Raw genomic sequence first — 25160 nt, forward strand, 5'->3', positions numbered from 1 at the left:
CTCGATGGCCAGTTTAACATGCTGCTTGGTTAGAGTACTGCCAAATAATGCACCAGGTTTCCATCTAGGATGTATGTTTTAATGCCGCCATCAGAAACAGCCGGCAGTAACCATTTTTATCAGTTAACAATGTTGTATAACCAGCAAGAAGGTATCCGATGATGGATTACTCATTATGAACAAATATGGCTTCAGCTTTGCTACAGTCAAATGGAATTGTCAGTTGAAACAATACCTGGGTGGCACAGTTACGTCTGGCAAATGGAAATATACCATTTAGTTTGAGACTTGTTTATTGTGGAATAAGGGTAACTCTTTATTCTGTGTCATTCTTGACCTATAACAGCATCTGATGGTGATACTAAATGATCACAATTCGAACAACAGTCCCCGCATGCCTCATTTCCTTTTTGAAATATTGTTATTGAACTTTTAACATTTTATATCAAAAATTTACAAAACCAAACTCGACCAACATATGTATCAAAAATCACAAACAATAGTAACCCCAAACATAAATACAACACAAACCACCTCCCCCAGCGACTGACCTTCCCCTCTAACAGCGACCTATTCCTTAAAGTGCAATACGAAAGGTCACCATCTATGGCAGAACCCTTCAACTGACCCCCTCACTGTAAACTTGATCTTCGTGAGGTCCAAAAACTCTATCAAGTCACCTAGCCACACTGAGGCAATAGGCGACATCTCAGCAGAATTTGACTTGGAGCAATCAACGAGGCAATTGCCGGGGCATCCGCCCCCACCCCCATCCTCAGCTCCGGCTGATCCAACACCCCAAGTATAGCTACAAATGGACAGGGCTCTAAATCCATATTTAACATTGCCGATATAGGCAGCATGGTGGCGCAATGGTTAGCATTGCTGCCTCACGGCGCCAGGTCCCAGGTTCGATCCCGGCTCTGGGTTACTGTCCGTGTGGAGTTTGCACATTCTCCCCGTGTTTGCATGGGTTTCACCCCCACAATCCAAAGATGTGCAGGTTAGGTGGATTGGCCACTCTAAATTGCTCCTTAATTGGAAAAAATGAATTGGGTACACTGAACTTAAAAAAAAATGTAAATAAAAAATTACCAAAATGGTCCTGATGAAATACACTCAAACACCCACCCATTTGGGACAGGACCAGACATGTGCATGTAGTCCGCGGGCCAGCTCAAACACCGCTTGCACCTATCTTTAACTCCCGCAAAAAAGTGACTCATCCTGGCCTTGGTGAGATGCGTCCTAAAGACCTGAGCTGGATTGAGCTCAACCTCGCACAGGGATGACACCGAATTCACCCTGAGGGACTCACTCCACACCACCTCCTCCAATAAAGGTCCCAGCTTCTCCTCCCATGAGGCCTTCAACATTTTCTACCGAGATATGCTCCTCCCCCAAGATCCGCCCAGATATCCCAGACGTGTTGCCGTCTTCCGATCCCGCACAGAAGAGAATCCTCTCCACTAAAATGGGCTACTAGGAAAATCCCAAACCTGAACGTGTCCGAATCCACAAGTCCTGCTTTCTCGTTCAACTCCTTCAAGATGGAAAACCGCCCCTCCAAAAACAAATCCCTCACCCTCTCCAGCCACTTACCTTTCCACCCCTCAAAATGTGGCATCCAATTTTGCTGGCTCAGACAAATGAGTTCTCCAGATAGGGGCCCATCTTGACACTACCCTCAGTTTAAAATGCTGATAGAGTTGCCGCCATAGTTTCAAAGTGGAGACACCCTCCGGGTTCGAAGATTATTTTGCCGGAGTAAACGGTACAAACGCCGTCGCCAGAGCCTCCAAGCTAGACTCTTTGCACAACCCCAACTCCATCCGCACCGAGGTAGCTTCCTGGTCACCACACCACCCCAACACCTCCGCATAGGCTGCCCAATAGTAAAACATAAAATTCAGCAACGCCAGCCCCTCCCCACTAGATCCTCCATGAACCTGCTCGCCAGGCTGGTGTAACTCAATTTGTGAAACCGCGCCCAGTCCCGTGCCATCTGGACCCCCAGATACCGGATACTTGTCCCAACCAGACAGAATGGCAGCCAACCCAGCTCCTCCCACTGCAGGGTTAACCACAAAATACTTTATATAAAAAAAAGAAAAAAAAAATTTAGATTACCCAATTATTTTTTCCAATTAAGGGGCAATTTAGCGTGGCTAATCCACCTACTCAGCACATTTTTTGGGGTTTTGGGCGCGAAACCCACGCAGACATGGGGAGAATGTGCAAACTCCACACGGACAGTGACCCAGAGCCGGGATCGAACCTGGGACCTCAGTGCCGTGAGGCAGTTGTGCTAACCACTAGGCCACCGTGCTGCCCAAACCACAACATACTTGCTCTTCCCAAAATTTAACTCGTACCCCGAGAAGGCGCTGAATCTCTTCAGTATACCCATAACTGGGCCTTACAGCAAAAGGTCAGCCGCATACATGGACACCCTACGTTCCACCCCGCCCCTTACAATTCCTCTCGACTTGTCGAAGGCCCTCAGAACAATAGCCAATGGCTCAATCGCCAACACAAACAGGAGAGGAGACCTAGGACCCTCTTGCCACTTAAACAACCCCAAACTCATCACATGCCTCACCTTTGACAGCGCAAATGAATGCTGCAAGGTGACAAATTGTAAAATGGTGTTTGATGGCTGGCTGTATGCTTATCAATCTGATCATTGTTCTTACTGTACTTTGAAGTGAGTTTCCTGCACCAAGTTCATTCCCCCACTGAAACTACTTTTGACCCACCTGAAATGGTTCACTTTTACTGCTGACCTTTCTTGGTACTGATAAATGGATCATTTTAACCTAACCATTTGGGTGGAAAACTGATATATGACCAGGTGCAACTCTGGTTTTACAGCCTACCCAATATTACTTTCCACTGACTTACATGTCAGCCCTCACTCTGCTGGTGGCAATCACCCCTCTAAGTCAGAAGCCTGCGCGCTCAAGTCCCACTCCACACAGGTTGCGCACAATCGGGTAATGAGGCACAGCTGGAACTTAACGGGGTTGGTTAAGGGGGATCTGAGGAGATGGGACGTCTTGCTGTTGTCATTGGCAGGAGGGTGCAGGGCATGAAGGTGAGCGTGTTGCCTAGGTTCTTGTTTTTCTTCCAGTGTCTCCCAATTTTTCTCCCTCAGACTTTTTTCCGATGGATTGATTTCTGAGTTTGTGTAGGCAGGTAAGACAGCGAGGGTCAGCAGGGCCCTTTTGCAGGGAAGAGGCGAGTTGGGGGGAGGGGGGTTAGCACTGTGAAACTTGCTGCATTATTACGCCCAAGGTGGAGAAGGTGAGACAATGGTGGGGGGGGTTTGTGTTGGAATGGGTGCAGATGGACGAGGATTCTTAGAATTGCTGAGGCTGCAGGAGGGGAAGGGGGCCGATGGCCTTTGCCTCCCTGATTGCCCGGCGAAGGATTTTATTGAATTGGTAATCAGTAATGCTGCCGGGAGTGGGGGGCCTGTATGTATTTTTGAGCCTGGAGAAGGTCAAGTTCATCCTGCGAAGGTCGGAGGAAGGATTCTGTGCGCGATAGCGGCCATTCCTATCCATGTTCGAGGATCGGTTTGTCGCCCGGGGTGGGGGTGTTTAAAGCAGAGAAAAATGTTGTAAACTATGTGTGATGATTGTGTTTGTGGGTGGTTTGTGTAACCCAATTTTGTTTGAGTTTGGAATAGAATATATATTTTTTTAAAAATAATTGTTAACCAGTTGGGATTATTTACATTGGAAGGTGGCCTTTGGTGGCCGTCCATCTCGCCGACCCGGAATACTGGATTGGTTAGGAATAACATCTGCAATCAAATGTTATTTCCCATCTGAATTAAATACTGCAGACAGAAGAGCAGAAGAGGAACTGGAGGAAATGGACTCAAATGAAATGGAGGGAGACGCAGGTAATAGGAAATTTCAATTCTTCCCAAAATTAAGTAAATGTAATATAATGAGAATGTTCATCATTGTCAGCTCACTGTGGTTAGCTCCGTGAACCCTCAACGGGCAGGATTAACCGATCACCCCACTGCGTGTTTTTCAGTGGGCTAGGTATCCCGCCAGCGGGATCAACCGGTCCCGCCGTTGTCAATTGGATTTCCCGTTGACAGCATCCCTTGCCACTGGAAAACCGGTGCGCCAGGACAGGACCGGAATTTCCCGCCGGCGTGAGTAGCCGGTAAATCCTGCCCGACATCTCTTTAACTTGTATAAACACCCAACTAGCAAGCCATCAACTCTACTCTGATGAAAGGTCACGGCCTGAAATGATGGGCTGAATTCTACGTGGCTCCTCCAGTGGGTTTCTCGTTTGGGGGGGGGGGGGGGGAGAGAGAGAGAGACATCCATTCACCTTCTTACATATCCCAAGCTCTTTCCTCATAATAAGGGAGAGTGGCAATCTGGCGGGCACTGGAGCAGGAAGCCCACCTGCTATATTTATATAATCTAGGGACAATTAGGCTTGTTATGAAGTCAGTTGACCCTGCTAATATGCTGCCAAGGCCTTTAAATGTTTCTCCTGGGCAGTCGAGCAGGACTGGCAAGCCAAAATTTTTTTTAAAGAGGGGGGGTCATGGCAATTCAGGCATGGTTTGGCCTCTGCCCGCATTAGCGGGATGTAAATCATTCAAATGAGTTTCACGCCAGCCTCCAGTGGTATTCCCAGTCTGCCATGGCGGGCAGTATCGGAAAATCATACTGTCATTCCATGCTGCCGTTGTGATGAATGTAGAAAATTTTATGTCTGTTGCGTTAATGGTATTAAAATAACTTAGGTTAAGGTATCCAGATTATCATTTTAAAATTTAGTTACGGGGTCTGGGCATTGCGGTTAGGCCAGCATTTATTGCCCATCCCAAGTTGCCCTTCAGAAGATGGTGGTGAGTTGCCTTCTTGAACCACTGCAGTCCTTCAGGTGTAGGTACACCCACAGTGCTGTTAGGGAAGGGGTTCCAGGATGTTCCAGCAACATTGAAGGAGCGGCGATATATTTCCAAGTCAGAGTGGTGAGTGACTTAGAGGGAAACCTCCAGGTAGTGACGTTCCCAAGTATCTGATGCCCTTGTCCTTCTAGAGTGGTAGAGCGCAAAGAGTTGTGAGGCCGTGGAATGCCCTACCTGCAACATTAGTGAACTCGCCAACATTGAGGGCATTTAAAAATTTATTGGATAAGCATATGGATGATAAGGGCATAGTGTAGGTTAGATGGCCTTTAGTTTTTTTTTTCCATGTCGGTGCAACATCGAGGGCCGAAGGGCCTGTACTGCGCTGTATCGTTCTATGTTCTATGTTCTATGGTAGTGGTTGTGGGTTTGGAAGGTGCTGTCTAAGGAACCTTGGTGAGTTACTGCAGTGCATCTTGTAGATGGTACACACGGCTGCCACTGTTCGTCAGTGATGGAGAGTTTGAATGTTTGTGCAAGAGGGAGCAATCAAACGGGCTGCTTTGTCCTGGATGGTGTCAAGCTTCTTGAGTGTTGTTGGAGCTGCACTCATCCAGGCAAGTGACTCCTGACTTGTGCCTTGTAGATGGTGGAGAGGCTTTGTGGGGTCAGGAGGTGAGTTACTCGCCATAGGATTCCTAGCTTTTAACCTGCCCTGGTAGCCACTGCATCAATATGGCTAGTCGAGTTCAATTGCTGATCAATGGTACCCCACAGAATGTTGATTGTGGGGGATTCAGCAATGGTAATGCCATTGAATGCCAAGGAACTGTGGTTAGAGCGTCTCTTGTAGGAGATGGTCATTGCCTGGCACTTCTGTGGCGTGAATGGAACTTGCCACTTGTCAGCCCAAGCCTGGATATTGTCCAGGTCTTGCTGCATTTGGGCATGAACAGCTTCATTATCTGAGGAGTCACGAATGGTGCAATCATCTGCAAATATCCCCATTGTGAAAAACGGCGACCCGCGATTCTGAGCTCATTTTGGGAGGGGGGGGGGAGAATCGCGGTGGGGGGGGGGGGGGGCAGGGGGGGCAGAGCGGCCCTCCCGCGATTCTCCCACCCGGCCTGGGCGGCGGAGAATCGTGCCCTCTATTCCTTCTCGCCATCAAACTTGCCGATGGGAGAATTCCATCCGTGAACCCTGTTTCAAACTCCATGGATGCTGCCAGACCTGCTGAATATTTCCAGCATTTTCTGTTTCCATTTCGGTCAACTTATTGTTTGGTACTCGTTATACATTTTTTAAAATCTTGGGCTGGATTCTCCGTATCGGAGGCTAAGTGTCGGCTCCAACAGGGGATCCGTAGTGTTCCACTATTTGATAATCGGCACGAAATCCTCACCGATTCCGGTGCTGGCGAGTTAGCTATCACCGGCGCTGCGTGGAGCACCAGCGGCATGCTCAGAAAACGGCCGGATAATTGCTGGGTCCGGGCCGCACATGCTCACGGCTGACCAGCCGCGCCGCCTACACCCACACCGGTTGCGCCAGAAAACATGGCACCGGCTGTGCTGGACCGCGTACCTGCCCACCTCGACCCCACAGCCCACCTCCTGGCCACCCCCAGCCCTAGTAGAAGCCCCCCCCCCCCCCCCCCCCCCCCGGCTAGCGACACAGATCTCGGCCGAGTGGTGGTGCTTTAGTTCACAGCCAGCATGTCAGGTTCCCAAACCGTTGGGCCAACACGTGGCCTGTGCCATCGGGAACTCAGCCCATCAGAGGCAGAGCATCGCAGGTGAGCCGACTGATGGCATGCCGTGAGTCCTGACTACGCCGATTTGGAGGGGGCGGAGCATCGCGAACCGCCGTCAAACCGCTGCTTGCCCCGATTTCAGCATCAGGCTACAGAGAATCCTGCCCTTTTTATATTTCCTCCCACAGTTTTTACTGAGTTTTGTTTCTTAATAGAGAGATAAATTATATGCGAAGTGCTGGTGTCTTTTAGGAAGTCCCACTGATTCGGCTGAAGAGGAAGGGCCAGCGGAGGAAGATGCCGAGACAATTGAAGTGGGCTTGGAGGCTGAGCTGCTGCAAGCGCAGGGCCTGCTTGGAGACAATGACTGTCAGAACGTGGCTGTCCATATGACCACAAGCCAGGAATGGTTTTGCGATGACAATCTCAAAGGGACTGCAGACCACTCCGAATCTCAAACCAGCAGTGGCAATGAAGATTATTGGGAGGTACTTTTTTAAAAATCTATTCGCACCCTCTTAGCATTACTGGCAAGCAGACATTTATTACGCAGCCATAGATGCCCTTGAAAAAACAGAATACCTTGTAGAGCGTTTTTCATGACCTTGAGGCGTCCTATAGCACTTTATATCCGATGAAGTACTTTTTTCAAGTGTAGTCACTGTTGTAATATAAGATCTATATACAACTAATTTCTGCACAGCAAGACCCCGTAAACAGAAATGTGATGAGGATCAGGGGCAAGACTCTCCCGTACCCGGCGGGGCGGGGGGACCCGGCGGGATGGAGTGGCGTGAACCACTCCAGCGTCGGGCCGCCCCAAAGGCGTGGAATCCTCCACACCTTCAGGGGCTAGGCCGACGGCGGAATGGTTTGTGCCGCGCCGTCCGTCATGGAAGGCCTTTGGCACCGCGCCAGCCGGGGCCGAAGGGACCCCACCAGCCGGCGCGGGTCTGTGCAAGCGCGGGAGCATCAGGCCCACTCGCAGATCGGTGGGCCCCGATTGCATCGGTGGGCCCCGATTGCAGGCCAGGCCACCGTGGGGGAAACCCCCCCCCCCCCCCCCCGGGCCAGATAGCCCTGCCCCCCCCCCCCCCCCCCCCCCCCCCCCCCCCGCGGGACCCCGGAGCCCGCCCGCGCCGCCAGGTCCCATCGGTAAGGGACCTAGTCCAATTTACGCCGGCAGGACCGGCATAGAACGAGCGGGACTTTGGCCCATCGCGGGTCGGAGAATCGCTGGGAGGCGGGGCGCTGCGAGCGGCCGCCGACCGGCGCGGCACGATTCCCACCCCTACCGAATATCCGGTGCCGGATAATTCGGCAGCCGGCGGGGGCGGGATTCACGCCGCTCCTTGCCGATTCTTCAACCTGGCGGGTGGTCGGAGAATCCCGCCCCAGATCTTTTGTTTTACTGATATTGGTTGAGAGATAAATATTGGCTGGAACACTGGGTAGAATTTCCCTGCTCTTCGTCAATATAGCGCCGTGGGTTCCTCCTTTTACATCAACTTGAAAGAGCAGACGGAACTCTGGTTTACTAGTTCAACTGAAAGGCAGCACTTTGACAGTGCAGCACTCCTTCAATGCTGCAGTGAAGTGCCAGCTTGGATATTGTGCTCCAGCCCCTGGAATTACAACCTTTGCCCTCGGTGGTGGGAGTCCGACACACACTGAACCATGGCGAATACCTTCCACAGCCGCCTTCTTGACCTGTTGGCAGCCCATGTTGATGCCAAATCCCTGCCAAAATCCCCTAAGCTTCGGACATGATTTGCGGGCCCTCCTACACATGTCACACACCAGTCCTTTACCCCAAAGAACCTGCTCATCCGGGCCACTGTCATGTGTGCCCGGTGAACCACCTTAAATTGTATCAGGCTGAGCCTGGCGCATGATGAGGATGTGCTGATTCTGCTCAGAGCATCCTCCCACAGACCCGCCTCTAACTCCTTTACCAACCCATCCTCCCAGGATACCTCTGCTTCACAGGCTGTGGCGCCACTGAACGTCTGGTTTATCGTGGACGTCTGGTTTCTTACCTAGCTTACTTTAATTCTCCTTCTTGCAACTGTCTCTTTACCTCAGAGCACTATTCCCTGCCTTTTACCTTAGCTTTACCAAACAGGATCTTGTTCGACTTCTTGTTCTTTGTTCCCTTGATTCACCTGTCTTTCCGAGACATTCTTTCTGTCCCTACCTTCTAATTTTTGGGACATTCTATTGTTCTTTTGAGAAATCTGCTTCCTGCAACTCCCTTGTCCTGTCCAGCTTCTCCTGGCTCTAGCTTATAACTAAAAGTTGTTACTGCCTTGTGGAGCAACAGCCGAGTTTTTCTTTCAACTTTGCTTTCACATCATAAGCTCTCTTGACCATGCATGCACCTAAACCAAATTGAAATAATAAACGCAAAACTAAACTTATTTATTTCTAATACAGATAATTTAATTCACTGTGACCGGGATTTTCTGCCCCTTCCCACCGGAGGGATCTTCCGGTCTCGCCGAACTGCAAGCCCCGCTGTGCAACTGGCGAGCAACGTAATTAGCGTTGACTTCGGTGGGGCTGGAAGATCTCACCAGTGCCTAAGCTGCCCCTGCCGCCAGAAAATGTGCCGCGTGGGTGGGTGGGGCGGGGGGGAAATCCCAGCCAGTGTGTATTGCTGCCAGTTTCCAGCCTGGGTAAAAGTGGCAGAAAGGGCCTCCAGCTGTAAAACCACTCTGCCAATCCAAAGATGGTGACGGAAATGAAGGAGCAACCAGCAATGTGTGGTGAGCCCACAATACTCTGAATTGTTCCTGGTTATGATCCAGTTTACAAACTGGGATTCTTTACATTTTAAGCTGCCCTCTGATGCTACTGAAGTTGACCAATCTAACTTGCTGGAAGAATCAGAATTAACATCTGCAACTAGATGTTACTTGGAATCTAAGGAGCAAACCACAGAGGAGGACAGGGAGGAGACAGAGTCAATCTTCACAGAGGGGGACGCAGGTAATATAGAAATTTCCAATTCTATCTCAATTTAAATTAGGATCAAAATCTAAGTAAATACGATGCATAGTTTCTCGGTGACTATAATCAAAGAATGTTTATCACATTCTGATTAACGTCAACTTATTGTCGGCCCCCATCAAGAACAAAAAGAAAAAGATTGTCCATTTTGGTTTCTGCATTTGCCACCGAATGGTTTTGTTCCTTAAACATTACCTGATTTCTTGCAGCAAGCACTAGTGATCTGACTGAGGAGGACGAGCAAACGGAAGATGACGATGATGAACTTATTCATGTGGATGAGGAGGCTGAGCTGTTGCAAGCGGAGAGAATAATTGGAGATGACAACTTACAGAAACAAGTTAAGAGTGCGACTGCCCGTCTGGCTGCAATCCGTCAAAGGTTTCTGGCCTTTCACCCTGATGACACAGAGCGCCCATCCAAATCGCAAGCTGAGAGTGAGGATAATGATGGTGATGGTGGTTGGGAGGTAATCTTTTAAAAGTTTATTCTTGGGCTGTGTCATCATTGACAAGGCTGGTACTTATTGCTCAGCCATAGTTCTAGTACAGTGGTTCGCATTGTTGCTTCACAACGCCAGGGTCCCAGGTTCAAATCCCGGATTGGGTTACTGTCTGTGTGGAGTTTGCACATTCTCCCCGCGTCTGCGTGGGTTTCCTCCGGGTGCTCCGGTTTCCTCCACAAGTCCCAAATTTAAATACATGTTCTTCCTTTCATTTGGGGGAGTGGCGGGGAGTCTTTGGAACTAATAATAATAATCTTTACTATTGTCACAAGTAGGCTCACAGCTTTGAAAAAGGGTAATCTGGACTCGAAACGTTGGCTTTTTTCTCTCCCTACAAATGCAGCCAGACCTGTTGAGATTTTCCAGCATTTTCTCTTTAGGCTTATATTAACACTGCAGTGAAGTCACTGCGAAAATCTCCTAGTCCCCACATTCCGGCGCCTGTTCGGGTACACTGAGGGAGAATTCAGAATGTCCAATTCACCTAACAAGCACGTCTTTAGGGACTGGTGGGAGGAAACCGGAGCACCTGGAGGAAACCCTTTGCACCAGCTAGCATGCAGGAGATTCCAGCATCTGCAGTAATTTGCTTTTGTGCAGGAGCAATGATTGTGAAACTGTTGTTTTAACCTTTTATAAAGTTTTGAATATCCCAGGCATTCCAGTGAACATTGATCCTTTTGATGCTGCTCAAATTGTAACTGGGCAGACAAAAGCAGATTGCTTCCAGTAGTTCAGGACTCAAGATTAAGGAGCCATTGATAGAAGATTAAATGCTACAAGATTTAAAACCGAGGGAATAAGAAACTTCTTTACCTGAAAGTTGAGAGATTGTAGGATTTACTTCCAGGATTAGCGGTTGGGGTAGAAACATGTCAACGTTCAGTGGTAGGTTGGACAGATAGGTGAAGGTAAAAGAGATGGAAGATAATGGGATCAGGGTGAATAAATGTGATTAGAATTATTTGGTCACATGGTGAGTAAAGGCCAATGCCAACTGGTCGGACTGAATGACCCATTTCATGTTGTGGGCTCTGTGCATTTCAATGTGGGACAATTAGCTTATCACTAATTTATCAAACTTGGTTTAATCTGGAGTGGGAAATCTGCATGCAGAGTCAGAATTACAACTCTGTGTTTTAGTTAAACTTGGTTTGAAGCAGGTGCTGGTGTCAAACTGCACTATTAAGTGCTATATATTTTCTAAAAACACTTTAGTGAAACTATACACATAGCAAGTACGAATGGACCATTCTTCATGCACCCACCATAGCTAGCTGTCCACTGAGTGTCTCTTTGCTGTTTTGTTAATAGACGAAAACGAAAAGTAAGAAACAGATGCGAGCAATGGTAAAAAAACAGTTGAAGCGCACTGACTACATGCCAGAAGATAACGCCAACAGCATAGACAATGTTTGGGAACTCGAACTGCACGATCGCTGGAGACTGTACAGGTTTAATCTCTCATTAACTCAGAATTAATTTTACTTGAGGTGATCTGTACATTGTGTCCTTTTAAATTAAACATTTTCAAGAGAGATAATTTTCACATGCATCCGCCCTGCCACTATCCACCCACTCCTCTAACAACTGCAGCTGAATTAAAACCTCCCATGAAGACTGAATGCATCCTGATAATCCGAATAATGACTCGGGAAATTCTCCCTCTCCACAAACCTCTGTATCTTGTGGTTTCAAACTTAACTAATGGTAATCATAGTCTTGGCTATACTTCCAAACAGCCCTGCACTAAAGTTGGAACATGGTTGTGCACAGTAACACCAGAAGCAACTTAGCCATATGCAAGAACAGGCAGATAGATGCATCTGTGCTGCACCAACTAAATACATATCCAAGTATACAAGATTCATTGGAAATGGTAGTTTGACATAATCTTTGAAGGATGAAACTTGTCTCCATATAACTTGTCTGCCTGGGTTGAATTTGACAGGGTGCATCGGTTGCTGTCCCACCAACTTAAAAAGTTAGGGGGAACGCACCTGTGATCCCACTGGCAGCCCCGCCGCAATTTAATGCTGGGAGTAGGGTTAATTGTTTTTAAGGTGATACTTCCATCCTGAATCTCAGGAGGAAATCTTGCCTTAAGAGAGATCACAGCCAATCGGATGGCTGGCAACTTTGTAGTCCCAGCAGTGCCCATTGCTGGGAATACAGGTGGTCACACCACATCAAGGAGCCTAGGTAAGTCCGGGTTGGGCATTTCTGTGAGAGGGTTGTGTGTGTGTGTTGGTGGAGGAGGGGGGTGGTAGTAATGCCCTATTGCATATTTCTCTGTGGAGGTTAGTAAGTGCCGTTATGATTGCAAAAGTTGATGGGCTGATCTCATGTGGTTAAAATAGGGAAGGCTTTTATAATCAACAATAAATATCAGGAGAAATTAAGTGGTGACTTAAGTGCCTCAGTTGGCCTTCGGGCCAGACAGCTGCCCACATGTATACCCGCCACAGAACGGATTGGAGAGAGCTGGGAGGGCAGGGGGATCTCCACCCTGCATCCCCCTTGTCGAATATACGGCTCCCCACCACCCCTTCCCTCCCCCACCCAGCCTCTGACCTCAGCTCTGGGGTGGGACAGGCCGGGGGATTAAATCCCACTTGGTGTCTGACAATGGGTTGTCCAGGTGGTGGTTAAACAAGGTGATTTCATTGCAGGTTGTGGTTGTTGAATTACCAAATCGAAACCAGGCGTAAAATGTTAACACATGAGGTGCAGTATCAGAAAATTGTCAACCGTCTTGCCGAGCTGAGAAATCAAGAAGAAATGATCGTCCTTCGCAAGTCTAAAGTAGTGGGGATGACCACAACGGGTATATACAGCCACTTCTAACAATGATGACAAATATTAATTTTTACATTTACTTGCTTTCACGTGCTACATTTGGTAAATGTAAACTCTATTTATGATATTTGCTTTGCACAGTAGGAAAAACCAATTATGATTCTCAGGTTTTTTTTTAATGAATGCCAGTTTAACGGTATTTCGTTTTTACTCGCAATGATCTGAACTCGCTTCACTCCCCTGTATAAAATGCCATGTAGAGCACTCCTGTGGGCCATCGTGTTTACCAACATTCCCTATTTTAGTTCTCCTCTGTTACCTTCGCCGAAGTATGGGAGCAATTGGAGAGAATGGCAGAAATTCACTGTCCAGTGTGTTAATAGAGTTTTTCTGAAATATACAAGCAAATCATTTATCATCCATTGATCCTATATTCAAGGCTGACACATTATGCGTCATTCCTTCACAATGTTACAAGAGGGTGTAAATGTATTTATTTTGACTCCCATGTGAGAGATGACCCTCGAGAATGGACCCTCAGGGCTACCTCATCACCACTTTTCCCAACTCTTCCATTTTGCTTAACCATCAGATTGCTTATCCAACATCCACGACTGGATGAGCAGAAATTTCCTCCAGTTAAATATTGGGAAGACTGACACTGTTGCTTTGACCCCTAACTGCTCCAAACCCTCTTCCCTAGTTAGAAATCCCACTCACTATCTCCGTATGTGGTTCTGCAATGCTGTGTTTCTAATAGTGCTGTGAAGCAGCCATGGGTGTTTTATGATGTTAAAGGTACTGTGAGATATATATATATATATATATTATAAATATAATGTAGATATATGCTGCTGTTGGTTTATTCATTACACATATTGAAGTATGTGTACAACTACCTTTTTAGGTGCGGCAAAATATAGAACTGTCCTGCAGGATATTCAGCCAAAGATTGTAATTGTAGAAGAGGCAGCGGAAGTGTTGGAAGCTCACATCATCACCACTCTTAGCTCAGCCTGCGAGCACCTCATTTTAATTGGTGATCATCAGCAGGTAAAAATTGTTACAGAAAAATCAGAATGGGCTGATTTTGACTTTATACAATAGAGGGAAATGGTACATAATGAGTTGGTAGCACTTTTTACATCTCTCCTGATTTTATATTTGGGTTGACTTTGAATCCCTTTATCATATTAAATGCTTCGATCAGATCACCACCATCAACCTTGGGAATCCTAAAGGCATCTGCCCAACTTTCATATGAAAAATGGAGCAGGAGTAGGCCATTCGGCCCTTTGGCCTTGCTGCACCATTCATTACTGTCGTGGTTAATCTTCCAAGTCACCTCCACCTTCCTGCATAATCCCTATATCAATTCCCTTAGTCTCCAAATTTCTGTTGATCTCTGTCTTGAATATTCTCAGTGACTCAAATCAAGGGTTTGCAACCCTTTTTGAGTGAATGATTTTCACCCAGTCTTAAGTCCTAAATGTCCTGTGCCTTCGAATCTGAAACTCTGAACTCCAGTTCAGACTTCCCAAGTTTGGACAAACAGCATCCAGGCATTTATCACAGGAACCCCTTCAGAATTCTGTACGCTTAAGTGAAATCACTTCTTATTCTTCTAACTTCTAGGGAATATAGGCATATTCTCCTCATAGAACAAATCGCTCATCCCGGCAATCTGTTCACTGAACTTTTGTTGAGCTTTTTCAAAGCCAAGTCCATCCTGCCTGAGATACAGAGACCTAAACTCAACACCATACTCTAGGTGTGGCCCATTACAATTGCAGTTAGACTTCTTCACGTTTAAATTCCAATTCTTTTGTAATAACGTTTGCTTTCACACAGAATAGTTTCCGTGCAGAAAGAGGCCAGTTAGTCCACAGTGTCTGCACCAGCTCTCCGCATGAGCACTCGCCTCGTGCCATTCCCCTACCCATAACCATGCAAAGTCTTCCTAACTGTTTGCCATAGTTGGATGTTAATTTCTGTGATTTGTGTACAAAGACACCCATATCTGCCTGAAAACCAACATTTTCCTGTCCTTCCTGTCTTTCAACATTGAAATAAAATTCTGTTTTTCTATTTTTTCTTCCAAAGCAGATGATTTCACTTCCCCACAGTGTATGGCATCTATCATGTTCTTGTCACTCACTAGCCACTTTGTGTCCTGCTCACAGTTTACTTTCCAATTTAACTTTGGCCTGGAGTTTTACAGGGATGGAGAGGGTTGCTGGCACAGACAAAATGGCATTGGGACTTCAATTTTGTACGGCCAAGCCCTGACCCTGGCACTCACCATTTTCACCATGGGGTGGGAGGACACTTGTACCTGTTGGGGTGGTTATATTTTCCACATCTGTGGTTCACAGAGGCTGTTTCACATGTTAAAGTGCAACTGCCTTCAAAGGCACCCAATGTCCATAACAGGGATGCCTAAAGTGTGGCTTGTGGGTTTTAAGATCTGCAGGAGAAGGTCTCTATTTACAGGAGCTCTTTGGAAAGGTAGGGTACCCTTTTGGAGTGGTAAGAGAGCTTTTTCAATTAGATTCATGGACAATAGAGGTAAGGTACCACTTGGGAGAGGACAAGTGCCCTTTGGGGAGATGAGGTATCCTTTGGGATTATTAAAAGTAGAGACGAATATGCATAAATTGTAGATGGAACGCATTGGAACTGTTAAGCAGGACATTTAACTCTGTCCTTTATTTTTCAAATTGTTTAAAAACAGTGTTGCTAAATCACTCTATCTAGTGACATAAACCTGAGGGTCATCATTATAGGATTTGTGCTGCATGATTAGTTTCACAGCCTATCATTAATACAATGAGTTGCTTGTTGGTTTACAGTTCGATCGACAGCTCCAAATTGGCATAAAGTTTTTAGGGTTATAAATGTAAATGCTTGTTTTTATAAGTTATTAAATACCCAAAGGAAATGTTTATTTTTATAAGAGATTCAGTAGTTGAAAATTTTTTAATGTAGTGAATGGGTTTTTAGTCAATGAGAGTCTCTTTTAACAGTGACGTCATCAGTAGACACTAAAACGTTACTTTATTTAATCTCAGCAGCGATTATCCATGATGGATGCTGGATGAGTTGGCACGGAGGGTGTAAGGGCAAAGGGTGGTGGTTGGGGACATGGGTTGAACTAAGTTGGCATGGGCTATAAAGGTCATGGGGAGAGTAAAGGAGCATACGTTGGCATGGATGTTATGAGGAACCATGGGGGTGGATAGAGGGGCATAGGTTGGCATGGAGGGTATGAAAGGCCGTGGGGGTGGGTGGCAGTATGTGTTGGCATGAATGGGACATGGGTAGTGGGAGGTTTGAGGGGTAGAAGGCTGTTTTTTGTTTTATTTTCTTTACAAGCCCAAGAGCGCTGAAGCTAGCCTTTCACTCAGTGCGCCTCTGAATCCAGCAGCACCTGTGGTTCCCACCGTGCTATTTTAGGAGGCAGTGGGATCGACTCTCGTTAACCCCACACCTCACTCTACGCTTTCAACTTGGGAGCAAAAATCCAGGCCAGTCTGCCTCATCAAAACTTGGATACGTTACACTTAGTTCCATCATCTCTGTCATTGATGCAGTGTGTCAATAACTGAGGCCCAAACATTGTTACTTGTGATACCCCACTAGTCACAGCCTGCAGACATGAATTTGACGTGATTATTTTTTGTTTTCTGACCTCAATCCACGCTAATACATTAGCCCCAATCCCACAACGCCTCATTTTGTTTAATAACCTCCTGTGTGGCACCTTATCAAATACTTTTTGAAAATCCAAATACACTATGTCCACAGGTTCCCCTTTATCTACCCTGCTAGTTACATGCTGAAAAAGTTCTAATAGATTTATCAAAATATCTCACTTATAAATCTGTGTTGGCTCTGCCTCAATCATATTATGATTTTTCCTTTAAATTAAAGGACAGAAATTCAGGTGTGCTCTCATTCCTCCCACTTTTCCCTTCTTGCCACTCACAGCTTCCTAACAGCTATATTTACAGCAAAAAGGCATGATATTACTGACATGGTGTCACTGTTGGTTCATTGGGAGCTCACTACCTAATGAATTCTAAACTTGTAGGTTCAAGTCGCACTCCAAAGATTTGAGCAGATAAGTCAGGCTGTGCTCCAGTGTGACAAAAGGAGTGCTGCACTGTGGGAGGCACCGACTTTCAGTAGAGATGGTAAATCACAGTGCAAATGTGCCTTCTCAGCTGGGTGGAAAAGATGGTATTACTTCGAAGCAGAGCAGGGGAGTTTTCTCTGATGTCATGAACAATATCCCACAAACAACATCACATTGTTTTTCGGGACTTCGCTGGGCTCCAATTAGGTAGCAAATTTCTCCACAATGCACCAAAGGCTACACTTTAGAAATACTTCATTAGCCTTAGAATACGTTGAGATGTCCTGAAGTCATGAAAGGTGCTATATTGATGCAAATATTTTGTTTCCTTCTGGTTCATATTGGTTCACCTTTAGTGAGGCTAACCCGAATTGCGCTCTTTGCCCTGACCCAATGAAGTTAATTTCCTGTTCAGTTTTGACGGTTAGCAAAGGAAGAGTCGCTCATATTGCAATTCGCCCGCGCTGCGGATTTAATCATTCCCACCTTACCAAAATTTATCTCTTTTTTTATTTCAGCTCCGCCCAAGTGCAACTGTGTATGAACTTGCGAAAGATTTCCACTTGGACGTTTCCTTGTTCGAGCGGCTGATAAAAATGAATGTGGAGTTTGTCCGGCTCGATTATCAAGTGAGTTTCCCAATGTTAACCGCTGGCAATTCAACTAGTTCTCCTGAGAGTCAAACTCGTCATTCCACATTTGCTTCCCGTGACATGAAACGATCCTGTCATTACACCTGTTCTCCTTCCTGCTTTTAAGAATAATTTATGTCATTTCATGTGGAACGCAAGTCCTCAACCTGGAAGGGGGCAGGAGGGAGAATAGCGGTCAGGAAACAAATGTCTGCTTTCGGGCCTCTTGGGATGTAAGATCTGAAACTGTGATGCCATGCGCCAATGCCTAAATTTTGGGGTCTCTGGTATATGTCCTCCATTTAACAGTTCTGAGATTTATTTGAGTAAAATGACACTTTAAAGTTTATAGTCCGATCCAATGGTTTGTAACCTTTTTCAATAACGTGGTATACTCCCATGAGACAAGCAATTCTACAGCACACCCACTTTTTTCAGCTGAATCAATTGCTCATAAACGCCCTACAATGTAATAGTGAACTGACAGGGACAACTGAGACACAAGGGCCAGGGCCACCCAGCATCCCATCTCAATGGAGATGGATCATAGGCGCTTGCTACATTTCTGGTGGGACCCCCACAGATCCTTAAGAATTATTAATGTCATTTCAGGCCATTCCAATGTCAAATTTGTTTTACTTTAAAAACTTCCGATATCCACACTGGTCTCAGAGGGAGAGGCAAGCAGCAAGTGATTTCCGGCAAACCTGCTCGCCGCAAACTAAATACAATCTGTCATTAGAACTCAGAGAAACGCGGCGGCAAGGTAGCACGGTGGTTAGCGCTGCTGACTATGGCGCTGAGGACCCGGGTTCTATCCAGGCCGGGCCCGGGTCACTGTCTGTGTGGAGTTTGCACATTCTTCCCGTGTCTGCGTGGGTTTCACCCCCACAACTTAAAGATGTGCAGGATAGGTGGATTGGCCACACTAAATTGCACCTTAATTAGAAAAAAAGTAATTCGATACTCTAAATTTAAAATTCTTAAGGAGTTTTATAATAAAAGTAATTTTGTATATGACTTTACGGAGGTTGAGAGGTGACCTGACAGAGGTCTACAAGATTATGAGTGGCATGGACAGAGTGGATAGTCAGATGCTCTTTCCTAGGGTAGGAGAATCAAGTACTAGGGGACATAGCTTTAAAGTGTGCGGGGAAAAGTTTAGAACAGATGGGCGAGGCAAGTTTTTTTACACAGAGGGTGGTAAACAGATGGAACGCACTGCCTGGGGAATGGTGGGAGCAGGTATGATAGCGGCATTTAAGGGGCACCTAGACAAATATATGAACGGGGTGGGAATGGAAGCATACGGACTCTGTAAGTGCACATGGTTTTAGTTTAGGCAGGTACCATGGTTGGTGCAGGCTTGGAGAGCCGAAGGACCTGTCCCTGTGCTGTATTGTTCTTTGTTCTTTCTTTAACCAAGGAAAAGCATTTGTGCAAATACAGAAAACAATGGTTTTGCATTCAAGTGTACTCAATGTGCTCAATTACAATTTGACATCCAAAGTTCTCATTTGGAATTAATTTAATGTCAAATTTGTCAACGCTATACCTACATAGTGGATCAAAGCTACCCGGCGTACTCAAATCTATCAAATACGTTCAGTAACCTGTATTGAAAAATACAAGGAAACTGATTACTAAAATAATATCTGAATTTACTCACGTTTTACATTTAGTCTAAAAACAAGCAGTTCCACTAGAGAGTACATGCTGGAGAGCCCATCGGTTTCAAATTCATTTTAGTCTCCAGGTTCTATACTTTCCACCCACCCAATTCCCAGGTCTCGGGGGTGAAATTCATCACCAGCCCCCTCTCCAATCTCTGGGTTTAAACTCTCCCCTTCAGCCTCGACTCTCTCCCCTATACTCCTCCAGTCTCCAAATCCTCCCCCACTCCCTCCTTCCTCCAAACCCTGTCCCTCTCCCTCCATCCTCTTATCGCTCACTCTCTCCCTCTATATTCTCTCCCTTATCCATTGGAGCGGGAGAGATGTATTTGTTTTTAATTGCAATTTGGGATGCCTATGAGGCCCCGCCCCACCAACATGCCGGAAGAGTTCTTGTGCACAGAATGTTGTGAAATGGCTGCAAAATGGTGTGAAAAGCCAGCTGTGCACCCTGCCAGCTGCGCGCCTATTTTCTTGCCTCAGCCAGCATTCTGTGAAAATAATGGAAAATTTCACCATCACTCATGATTTTCCTTCACAGGTTTCAGGATCACAACGTAAGTGTTAAGTAGGGGCCAGAATCCCACACCGTGGGGAAAGTGGTCTGTGATTTTCCCTGAATCTTTAACACCCATTTAGCCTCTTTGGCCAAGCCTTTGGTCATATGACCTACTAATAATGATCATCTTTATTAGTGTCACAAATAGGCCTACATTAACACTGCAATTAAATTACTGTGACAATCCCCTAGCCGCCACACTCCAGCTGTTCGGGTACACTGAAGGAGAATTCAGAATGTCCAATTCACCTAACAAGCACGTCTTTCGGGACTTGTAGAAGGAAACTGGAGCACCGGGAGGAAACCCATGCAGACACGAGGGGAGCATGCAGACTCAGCACAGGCAGTGACTCACGCCTGGAACTGAACCCGGAACTGGTGCTGTGAAGCAACAGTGCAAACCACTGTGCTACCATGCCGCCTCTGCAAAATGTTGGTTCACCCTACTTTAAAAGGTTGACTTTTGAAAGTTTGTTGGGGGGGAGGGGTGCTGGGCGGAAGAAAATTGCTCCAGGGTGAGAGTTGGTGATGGGGGTTTGGGGGGGGTATAATTGCTCTGAGGTTTGGTAGGGGGCTGGTGATGACGGGAGCTGATGGGGAGAGTATTGCAATCCGAGGGTGGGGCCACAATGTGTGTGGCGCGGTTGTTCTGTAAGGGTTGTAGGTTATAAAGCAAAACAGAAAAGTACCCCTTCAAAACTGGGTCTGCTTTTCCCGATGTTAGCTCAGTTTTACGATGTTTGAAATTCATAAATCTGGAAAATAAACTGGTCGTTTTTGGTGTCCGAATTGCAAATGTTTTGAGTGCTGTGGTTTGGGGCAATTGATGACATTGACATCAGTTGTGGTACTTGTGATTTTAAATGATAGCTCAATGATGGGTTTTGAGTGTAATTGATGTCAAATGAGTGTTGCTGAACACAAACGTTTGAGTTTTATGCCCTCCCACCCCTCCCTTCGCATGAGTTTCAGGGGGTGAAACCAGGGACTCTAGCTTACCAGTCTAGTAATGTCACCCAACACCACCATCGCCCTGGTAATAATGGGGCATTGCATTTGAACTTAAGTACCCTCAGGGAGAGAGAGGTTCTCCCAGAGGTCCCAATTCATGATTGCTGTCCAGTCAAAGCTGACCGTTGTATATGTGACGAGTCACCCAACAGGATCATGTTGGGGAGTAATACTGTGACAGTTCCTGTTCAGATCTGTGTGCAAAACCTGGTACTTAAGCATGGTGTCATGAACAGGAGAGAGTACTGTCCGTATGGAGTTTGCACATTCTCCCACTGTCTGCATGGGTCTCACCCCCATAAGCGCCAGGGTCCAAGGTTCGATTCCCCGCTGGGTCACCGTATATGCGGAGTTTGCACATATCTGCGTGGGTTTCCTCCGGGGTGCTCCGGTTTCCTCCCACAGTCCAAAGACGTGCAGGTTAGATAGATTGGCCATGATTAAAAAGTTAGGAGGGGTTATTGGGTTACAGGGAAAGGGTGGAAGTGAGGGCTTAAGTGGGTCGGTGCAGATTCGATGGGTGAATGGCCTCCTTCTGCACTGTATGTTCTAAACCCAAAGATGTGCAAGGTAGGTGGATTGGCCACTCTGAATTACCCCTTAAAGATTTGGGGATGTTATTTTTTTTAATGAACAGGAGAGAGACAGGACAGAGTCAAAAGACGAAGGAAGGCAGAAATGGTCAGTCACAAAGTGTCCTTGCTGTAAAGAGTTACATTCTTGACCTATTCATCAACCTGGAAAATTATCTCAGTTTCTCTTTTCACAAAGGTTGCCTGATGTGTTGACTTTCCAGCAATTTCTCTTTGTATTGCAGATTTCCAGCATCTGCAGTTGTTTACATTTGAGTTGATTTTTTCCCCCTTTCTAAACAACAAGATTCTGAACTGGCCAGTTTACTTTAGAATTGGTATCCTCTGTACTGAATATTTCACTGATCTATTCATTTGAAAGTGAACTAATGATTAAATCAATTTTAGAACATTAGAACTAGGAGCAGGAATAGGCCATCTGGCCCCTTGAGTCTGCTGAGGTCATGGTTGATCTTTTTGTGGACTCAGTTCCACTTAGTCGCCCAATCAAGGGGCTGGTTTTAGCACACTGGCCTAAATCGCTGGCTTTTAAAAGCAGACCAAGGCAGGCCAGCAGCACGGTTCACTTCCCGTACCAGCCTCCCCGAACGGGTGCCGGAATGTGGCAACTAGGGGCTTTTCACAGTAACTTCAGTGAAGCCTACTCGTGACAATAAGCGATTTTCATTTCATTTCACCATCACCCTTAATTCCTTTACTGTTCAAAAATCAATCTATCTTTGCCTTAAAAACGTTTAACGAGGTAGCCTCAACTGCTTCATTGGCATGGAATTTCACAGATTTACAACCTTTTGGGTAAAGAAGTTCCTCCTCAATTCAGTCTTAAATCTGCCGCCCCTTATTTTGCATCTTAGTTTTAGTTTCACGCGCCAGTAGAGCCAACCATCCTGCTTCTATCTGAACTTCATAATTTTATATGTTAGTATCCGATTCCCCCATCATTCTTCTAAATTCCAATTAGTATAGTCGTAGTCTACTCAGTCTCTCCTCATAAGCCAATCCTATCAACTCCAGAGTCAACCTAGTGATTCTCCTCTGCACCCGCTCCAGTGTCAGTACATCCTTTCACAAGTAAGGAAAGGACTTGTTTGCACACAGTACTCCAGGTGTGGCCTCACCAGCACTCTACACAGCTGCAACATAATCTCCCTGTTTTTAAACTCCATCCCTCTAGCAATGAAGGACAAAATTCCATTTGCCGCCTTAATTACCTGCTGCACCTGCAAAACAACTTTTTGTGATTCATGCACAAGGATACCCATATCTCTCTGCATAGCAACATGCTGCAATATTTTACAATTTAAATAATAGTCCATTTTGCTGTTATTCCTACTAACATGTTCTCCATCTGACAGGTCCTTGCCCACTCACTTACCCTATCTATATCCCTCTGCAGACATGCAGTATCCTCTGCACACTTCTCTACCACTCGTCTTAGTGTCACTTGCGAACTTTGACACATTGCACTTGGTCCCTAACTCAAAATCATCCATGTAAATTGTAAACAATCGAGGTCCCAACACTGATCCCTGAGGCACACCATTATCCACTGATCGTCGAGAAAAACACCCATTTATCCTTGGCTTTCTGTTAGTTAACCAATCCTCTATCCATGCTAATATATTACCCGTAACGCCTTGTCAGAGTGGGGAAGAGAATTGTATCTAAATCCCTCTCGCAGGCAAATAAAAATATTTTGAATGTCAGATACACTTGCGAAAGGGCAAGCACCGTAGCACAAGTGGATAGCACTGTGGCTTCGCAGCGCCAGGGTCCCAGGTTCGATTCACCGCTGGGTCACTGTCTGCGTGGAGTCTGCACGTTTTCCCCATGTCTGCGTAGGTTTCCTCCGGGTGCTCCGGTTTCCTCCCACAGTCTAAAGACGTGCAGGTTAGGTGGATTGGCCATGATAAATTGTCCTTAGTGACCAAAAAGGTTAGGAGGGGTTATTGGGTTACGGGGATAGGGTGGAAGTGAGGGCTTAAGTGGGTCGGTGCAGACTCGATGGGCCGAATTCCTCCTTGTGCACTGTATGTTCTATGAAATACTCCCCCACCAAAATAAATTCTGAAAATTTCCTCTGAAGATATTGTGCCATTGGCGTTTTCTTTGAAGTGTTCGCCGCTATGTTTTATGTTCTGGCTGTTTAAACTGTTAATACTTTTGTGCATCAATTGTGTTTGGGTTCTTCTTTCCAGGCGTGTAACTCTTAATCATTTCAGTGTATGTCCTTTTTATTTAAAGCAGTCTGCGGGAGTCTTACTGTTACATTTTTCCTTATTCAGCATCGAATGCGCCCTGAAATCGCAAAGTTGATAACTCCACACATCTATGAAAACTTGGAAAATGTGGAGTCTGTGAAGCTGTACGAAAACATCAAGGTGACTCCAAAGCTGTTGAAGCATTTTATTTCCTACTGAGACCTCATTCCCCAGAGGGTAGATGACTATAGGTTTTCTATAGTTACTGTTGGTAGTCTAATCCTTGGAACAAAAATTAAAGAGGTGATGGGTGTTAGATGTGGCCATAATCACCCCATAAACACAAATCTAAGCTGTGTCCCAATCGGTAGCAGTCTCTCACCCCTGAGTCAGTGAGTTCAGTGCTCATTCTAGAGACTGAGCACAAAATCTCAACCGACACTCCGGTGCAGAGCTGAGGGAGTGTCACACTGCCGGCTGCCATCTTTAGGATGAGATGCTGAACCTCGGCACTCGGTTTAATCCAAAAAGTTTTTTTTTCCTCCCAACGCAACCACACATTCCCCAGAGGGCCATCTGTCACTTGTTCTTAAATTTTACTTTCACACATCGCTGACCTTTTGTATTGCTATTAACACATTCTGCTGTCTTACTTTTATGCAACCATCAGTACCTTCTTTGTTCCTTAACACTATCATTAACACTTCCTTTGTCCTGTGCCCAAAACATCTTTGTCCAATCTCTTCTAGCTCCCACCGATCCCTCACCTTCTGCTTTGTTCTACCTGCTCCACTCCCTCTTAACATTATAAAATCCGTCTCATTGCTCCCTTTCTTTAACTCTGAAGAAGAATCGTACGGACTTAAAATGTTAACTCTGTTACTCTCTCTCTACAAATGCTTAGTTTTCGCTATATTTTCTGTTTTTATTTCAAATTTACAGCAGTACTGCAGGACTTTTCTTTTATCAGTAATTAATGATTGTCAAATATTGTGGATTTTGTTATATGCTTTTTTTTAAATTCCCTCGTGGGATGTGGATTTCACTGCCCATCCCCAATTGCCTTTGAACTAAGTGGCTTGCTCGGCCATTTCAGCGAGAAGATCACAAGATCACAGGTGGGCCAGACTGGGTAAGAATGGCAGATTTCCCTCCCTGAAGGACATTAGTCCCCGATACCGCAAGACAAAAACTACATTGAAATTTTTTTTTAAATTCCTTCCACCATGCCTCCAGGCAGCTCATTCCAGATCATCCCAACTTGCTGTATAAAAACAATTCTTTTCCTCTCTCCTTCTGTCGCACATTTTAAGTCGGTACATTCTAGTTACTGACCTCCTGCTAGTCCAAACACTTCATATCTATTCTATTGAAACCCTTTGCATTT

The 25160-nt window shown here is 45.9% G+C and overlaps 1 protein-coding gene across 1 annotated transcript in view; it reads left to right on the top strand.

Moving 5' to 3' along the window:
• The window catches only part of LOC119965877 (NFX1-type zinc finger-containing protein 1-like), a 70011-nt gene that overhangs the window by 36069 nt on the left and 8782 nt on the right, over window positions 1–25160 (top strand). The window contains exons 10-18 of the mRNA XM_038796826.1: window positions 3751–3913; window positions 6903–7138; window positions 9491–9641; window positions 9872–10131; window positions 11482–11621; window positions 12840–12994; window positions 13874–14019; window positions 17623–17733; window positions 23858–23953. Of these exons, the coding sequence (XP_038652754.1) occupies window positions 3751–3913; window positions 6903–7138; window positions 9491–9641; window positions 9872–10131; window positions 11482–11621; window positions 12840–12994; window positions 13874–14019; window positions 17623–17733; window positions 23858–23953 (1458 nt within the window). The remainder of the gene's footprint in view (window positions 1–3750; window positions 3914–6902; window positions 7139–9490; window positions 9642–9871; window positions 10132–11481; window positions 11622–12839; window positions 12995–13873; window positions 14020–17622; window positions 17734–23857; window positions 23954–25160) is intronic.

This window comes from Scyliorhinus canicula, chromosome 5, assembly GCF_902713615.1.
Source record: "Scyliorhinus canicula chromosome 5, sScyCan1.1, whole genome shotgun sequence".
NCBI classification, from domain to species: Eukaryota; Metazoa; Chordata; class Chondrichthyes; order Carcharhiniformes; family Scyliorhinidae; genus Scyliorhinus; species Scyliorhinus canicula.